The 6,439-nt window shown below is 41.0% G+C and overlaps 1 protein-coding gene across 1 annotated transcript; it reads left to right on the forward strand.

Annotated features, from left to right (window-relative positions):
* Nucleotides 1–369: 369 nt before the first annotated feature.
* Nucleotides 370–5,572, forward strand: LOC104571611 (transmembrane protein 171). The gene is made up of 3 exons (XM_010218726.2): nucleotides 370–1,072; nucleotides 2,212–2,353; nucleotides 5,073–5,572. Exons 1-3 carry the CDS (start codon nucleotides 442–444, stop codon nucleotides 5,302–5,304), a joined length of 1,005 nt encoding a protein of 334 aa, XP_010217028.1. The 5' UTR covers nucleotides 370–441; the 3' UTR covers nucleotides 5,305–5,572.
* The last annotated feature ends 867 nt before the right edge of the window (nucleotides 5,573–6,439 follow it).

Raw genomic sequence — 6,439 nt, forward strand, 5'->3', positions numbered from 1 at the left:
CTTTTTTTCTTTTATTCCCCAAGAGGAAAGCTAGTTGCCTTCTTGCACGGATTCAGCCTCTAAAAATAATGTCTATTTGTCTGTAAGACTGTACAGCTACAGAAAAAAATTAGCTGCCCAACAGTATTTGTGGGCACATTACAGTTATTTTCACTCTGTTTGCTGTCATTGACTACAGATGAAGGGACAACATTTGCTTTACAACTAGGCATTTTATTCCGTAATGGAGATATTGCAAAACAGTAAATACATGAAAAATATCCGATTCAAATCAGCTGCACAGTCTATTCACAAGAGTGAATGGTACGAAGTAGCTAGCACTACTGTTCTCTCCTTTTGACTTGTGTGTTCTTTGTGTGTTCACAGATCTACTGCAGTTTTCTGTCACTGAACATTATCAAGGAGAAAAACAACTCATCAGTTTGAGGGGATTCTCTTGTAATGTATCCAGGGGCTGCTCCTGTACCAGGAGGTGAAGGAATTAATGGACGCCATGGAAAACTTATTTTTTTCCTTTTTGTTTTTGGAGCCGTCCTGCTCTGTGCTGGATTCCTGCTTTCAGTATTTATCCTACAGTCATGCCCATCTGGAACCTTCAGTGACTGCAACGGGGTCCTTAAGGCAGCTGGGCCTCTGCTGGCCATAACTGGACTAGTTTGTGTTTTATTGGCACGATCCAGGGCCAGGCTCTATATAAGACAGAGACAATTGCAAAATGAGCAGGTATACAGCCTTGTATTTTGTCGAGGGAGCTGCCAGTTCGCCCAGTTTCTTATCTTTGGGTTCCTGTTCTTAACCAGTGGAATGCTGATCAGCATCCTGGGCATTTGGGTTCCCGGCTGCAGCCCCGGCTGGCAGGGTGCACCGTACAACCACACCAGCAGCTCTGAAGTGGATCTGCAGGGCTGTGGCTTCCTGTCGCTGCAAATCATGGGCCCCTTGATTGTGCTCACAGGGTTATGTTTCTTTGTGATAGCTCACGTTAAAAAGAAACAAAATTTAAATCTCAGTGAAGAATCTTGTGAAAATGAAGAACGTCCTCAGAGCCCAGACTCCTTTCAAGTCACAGTAGGTGAGTAAATAATGCATTATCTCTGGGACTCTTTTCACTAACAGCTTACATTTGGTGAATTTTACTCAGATGGACTCTGTGTCTCAATTCTGGCATGTCAAACCAGACAATCTCGCATGTTTTCCCCAAAGGTCACTTCAGTTAGCTCTTTTTCTCAGGGATAAAACTGCTCTTTTGGCATTAAAAGAAACATTTGAATGTCTGTGCAAACAAAACCATGTTGTTTGGCACAAATGAGTCTAAGATTACTTCCTTTTCAAAGAGTATAGCTGACACTAAATCACAGATTTAATGACTTCTGTGGCTATATTTGATATCTGTGGAGTTCTGTTGAACCCTTAAACAGGAGAATGTTTCCTATACAGTATTTCGCTGAATAATGGCCAGATTTTCCATGAGACAGATGTAACTGCAAGATGCCACTGTTAATGTGTCTATTCAAGCTCTACGTGATTATGTTAGCAGGATGTGCTCCGCTGCATTTTGCATGTCACTGAGTAGCCCATGAACTGTGTATAGACTTTATGCTGAGAGCTAAAAAGCTATGAGTAATGAGTTGGGCCTGACATTGCTCAGTTGTCACCTCATGACCAGAGCTGAAGTCTGTTGTGCACAGTTCTTGCCTCTTCTGGTCGAACCAATGTACAGACCTATAACTTGACGTGCAGAAATGATGAAGGTTTGATATCTATTTCAGAAAAATTAATATTCTTATCCACACTGGAATAGATGTGGATGACATTTTATTAAAAATCCCATTTTAGATATGTAAGAAGAAATAAATACTTGCATATCCTTAAAGTAAACCAACAGAAATGTGGTATGAACATCCAGCTTCTGGAGACAACCAGTGGAAACTAGCATCTGATGGCTAGATGGAACATTTTCTTTCCCCCCTTAGCTGTATTTTCTAGTGAAATATTCCATTTATGAATATGATGCATTTCTCTTGGGATAATTATTTCTTAATGCCCTTGCCATCTACTTTTGTAGACCAGAACATAACAGTTCTATATATGGAATCACTTTGTCAAAGGTTGGTACTGCAGTACTGACCTGAGACAGGGAAACTTTCTTCTAGGATACAGTTAACAGAGGTGCTGATTGGTGTTTGGGGACTTTGTTCTCGCCCTGCCCAGGTGATGCTGTAATGGTATTCCCACCTCCCCCACCTCCTTATTTTGCTGACCCTCTGTCACCAACTGTGACTCGCTGTCTTATGTCAAGTGGTTTGCCTGCAAGTGAAAACCCTCCACCATACCACACTCTCTTCACTGATGGGTAAGACTTTTCTTGTTTATATCTTGAGAAACAGCTTAGATTATCTAAAACAATGTTATTAAATAAAACGGAATTTACTCTCTCAACTAAGTACTACAAAGTCTTCTTATGTATCACTTCTCAGATACCTTACTATAACTGACATTAAAATATCCTGTTCAAGAGGGAAATCAAAACTAGTGTCCTCAGGAAGGTTAAATTCTAGATAATTATAACTGAAAAGAACTCCTGAAGTGAAGAAACTTTAAATCACTGGCCTTATCTACATATTATTATATACTACTTTCACAGACTGACCAAGAAAAGGTGCCTGTGATAGCAAGGCCTCAGTAGCACAGTTCCCACAGTGGTGGATGTTTGGAAACAACCCACCTGGTGGGTACTTAAGTATAGCAGTGATGTCCAGGCCCTGCACCTTTTGAAGAGCCGTTCTAGCAAGCCTGGTTATAATAATGCCATTACACTGAAGAAGAGGAAGTTCTGTGGTGCTGGAGGAAGGGGGTTGTGATGCAGGAAAGAAAAGATTACACACTTAATATCTAGAAGTGGTAGGAGACACTGAATGCTCCCACTGATTGAGGTTCAGCTTGAAGGTGATTATACCCTAACTATGTGTATACTGCATGCCCACTGTTTTTCCAGTTAAAATTGTTTGAGAGTGTTTTGTTTGTACAAAGCCAAGGGGAGTCTGATTCTTCTGTGGGGTGCTCTACACATATGCTAATTCACGGTGATGAGAGCAGATGGGAATGTGAGAGTGATGGGGCTGATTAAGCAAAAAACACTTCCCAGAAGCCTGTGACTCCTGTGATGAGGCATGAATTGCTGTGTGGGGGGAAAAAAATTCATTTTGTCAAGTGCAATAGCATTTGACAGTTTTCAGATGGTGAATGTAATATGTGACCTCCACAGCTAGAAGTGTAAAACTAGCTCATATTACTGCAATATACAGACAAGAGCTAGCAAAAGAGGGGGGAGGGCATGCACCTGAAAAGAGCACACAGCGCATCCTGCTCTGAAGAAGGAAAAGCAAAGAGAGGGGAGACGCAAGAGGCAAAAATGTCTTATGACCCTCACACTTACTGGAGCTTCTTGCTGCTGGTGCCTGTACCAAGTGCCCCTCTTCCCCTCACCTCTTTCTCTACCTAATTCTCTGTGACTGGGTCAATTGCCTCAACTAATAAATGTCCTCTGTCTGCTCAAGGTCTCATGTATGACCCCATTAATTCAATCACACCTATGTGGGCTTCTCTAGGTCATGAACATATGTATCCAAGGAGGCAGTTTGCAATCCAACATGTTGGGGCAATTTTTAGTGGGTTAAGTGTTTCTAGTGGGGACATCAGCCTTGGATGTGGAGACCCCGGAGCTCTTGCTTTGGTGGTCTGGGTAGCTCTGACTGGGGAGTTCCAGCTATCACTATTTCCTCTCTCCAGGACCCTCATAGATACCCTGTGAGTTGCCACTGCATCTGGGTGTCCCTCAGCTGTGCTCTGCCATGGCTCAGCACATGGTAGCAGCTAAGGCATCATGAATGTGGCAAACTGGTTCTCCTCCACTCTTGGAGCAAAAGCAGTGGTCTCATTCCTCCTAACCTAGTGCCATGGTTGAAGATCCCAGTCTCTCAAAAGCAGTACTGGTTTGACAGCTGGATGGTTACTGGGCAGCTGAGAGTTGCCTCTTCTATGTATTGCGCCATGTACTGTCAGCAAGAACTGTGTTGAAGCTTGCAGGAGGGCAGGTCATGGCCTGGTCCCAGGAGTGGATCCCTGCTTCAGCACTGTATCCTGTTGCAAATTCTCTTGAGATTCCCTGACTGGATTCCGCTCTTTCTCCCATAAACATACACACCAATGACAGCACTAAAGATGAGGTGACTATGCTGTATTCCCACTGGTCAGGCAGTGTTTGTGGGGGCACCGATGTGTACAGAAAGGTATGAATCAGTTCCAGAAGCACATCACGAGGATAAAAAGGTTTTCTTCTTCCTTTTCTTGGGAAGTGGTTTAGGTGAAATGCTGAGATCTTTTAAGCACTGAGGTCCAGTTACTGCCTGGGTGCAGGGTGAAGTGATCAGGTACCAGGGAAGCACGAGTGCAGCCGTTCAATATGTAGTTATAAATGTTAGAGGGAGGTACTGAATAGCTGGCTTCAGTCCTTGAGTGTCACTGTGAGCTTGCGCAGTCCATTGCTGTCTAGTTGCTTCTGTTTCTCCAGCTCCAAGCAGGAATGCTGCTCCTTATGCCTCTCATGGATTGCTGTAAAGCTTAATGAAAAATTCAATTAACTTTTAATTTAAGATCTCAAATTAGAAAGATAATGATTTTAGTGATTCAGTTCCAGGACTAGAAACAGTATTTTGTAAGAGAAAAGGAAATTGCAAATTTTGTACACTACAAAAAGGAGGCTATGTTAGGATCAGAAGAATTAATGAGATTGTGAGATAGCTCTGCCAGAAGCAGCTAATACCATAAGCCATCCTGTGGCTGATGATGTGAGAGGTTGGAAGGGAGCTTACTTGCCCTTCCTCTCTGAATAATGTAATTTTTATGAAAGTCATAATAGAGCCCATCGTATAAAATCCTAATGCTTATGCAAATTCTTTGTGTATTATGTGTATTACGGAGTGTCTGCATGCATGTAAGGCAAGTGAAAAAAAATATATAGCCTTATATAAGGAAAAGTGAAATATACTAATATGCAGCTTTGTGTTTTATAGATTACAACTTGCAGATGATGAAAGAACAGTTGCTATTAGAGACTATGAAACCATATATACAATTTCTGGCAACAGTTCACCTTCAGATATTTTACCAATGCTGTATCTCGCCTCTGAGTCGCCTCCAAAATATGAAGAAAAAGAAGCCTCGATAACAAATAATGAATATTCTTCATCCTCGTTTTCATCTTCTTCGTCTATCTCCTTAGCCACATCTGACACCAGTTCATAGGGAACTGTGAACTAGACTTCATTTTTAAATGAAATTGTACATTCAGATTTAAGATTTTTAATTTTATTTACATTTTATAATAAAAGCAATAATGTTGAATGTGTCTAATTTTTCATCAAAAAGCATAAATGATGAATTTGGGTTTTCAAGAAATACTAGATAATGCTGGTCTGAGCAAATGGTTTGAAGCAATTCAGATCACTGCAATAATGTTAAATGTTCATCTTGTTCTGTTAGAGCTTTAGTATCTATTTCTAGTTGTTCTTTATATAATGGAGGCACTAAGTGGGGCCTTCTTTGCTTATTTTAATTAAATCTGTTTGGAGCTACAAAAAAAAAAGAATAGGGAAGCGTTTTTATTTCTATTTTTGTATGACTTTTCTGGAAAATACTTGTTTGCAAAGTTACTGACTTTATATATAGTCTGACAGCATCATGAATAGGGATCTGCAGGAGGGGACACAAACATGGAGAACTTAAATGGGTACTTTTTGGTCTGCCTGGTAACAAGCACAGCTTAATTTAGACCTTCTCGGTCATTACATAAGTGTAATCCCTCTGAAAATCAGTTTTAGCCATCAGTTAAGAGCCCTAAGGCAAAGCTGAGAGTAGTAAATAAGCCAACAACAGTTTAACTGTGGTAATGAGTGATTTCGTGGGGATTTTTACTATTATTATATATCATCACTCATGGTTTATACAAGCAGTAATGATTTATTTTTTGACAGTGAGCTCCATTTAACAACAGTATTTTCCAGCAGCAGAGATTATTTATCAGCAAACAGCTCTTTCATGAAATGCAGACAATGCACATTTTTAACTGACACAGCATTTCTCAGACCTTTGAAAAACACAACTCTCTTTTAGAGCATCTGTCTGTGCAACCCCCTGGGCTAGCAGCAGCTCTCTTTCTCCAGGATGAGTAAGTGAGAACAAGTTCCACTTCATGAATGTGTACACCCATTCCTGGACTGAAAGATTTTCTGCTAGTAGGCAAGTTTAATTTGCAAAAACTGAGTTGCTGCTAACCTTTGGTACTCTGTCAGTTGGTCTAAACCCTGTTGCAACCCCCTTAGAACTTACCTGGTTTTGTGCCCAGAAACAGAAGGTGGCAGAGCTGCTACCTGGGCTTGGT

Source organism: Tinamus guttatus, unplaced genomic scaffold (genome assembly GCF_059628265.1).
Source record: "Tinamus guttatus ecotype Peru unplaced genomic scaffold, ASM5962826v1 Tinamus_guttatus_pri_ptg000262l, whole genome shotgun sequence".
In the NCBI taxonomy this organism is placed as follows: Eukaryota; Metazoa; Chordata; class Aves; order Tinamiformes; family Tinamidae; genus Tinamus; species Tinamus guttatus.

Excerpts from the sequence above, each read along its gene's own strand:
- LOC104571611 (XM_010218726.2), top strand. The coding sequence starts at position 442 with ATGTATCCAGGGGCTGCTCCTGTACCAGGAGGTGAAGGAATTAATGGA. Across the intron at positions 1,073-2,211 it reads CTCCTTTCAAGTCACAGTAG|GTGATGCTGTAATGGTATTC; the intron begins GTGAGTAAATAA and ends CGCCCTGCCCAG. Across the intron at positions 2,354-5,072 it reads CACACTCTCTTCACTGATGG|ATTACAACTTGCAGATGATG; the intron begins GTAAGACTTTTC and ends TGTGTTTTATAG.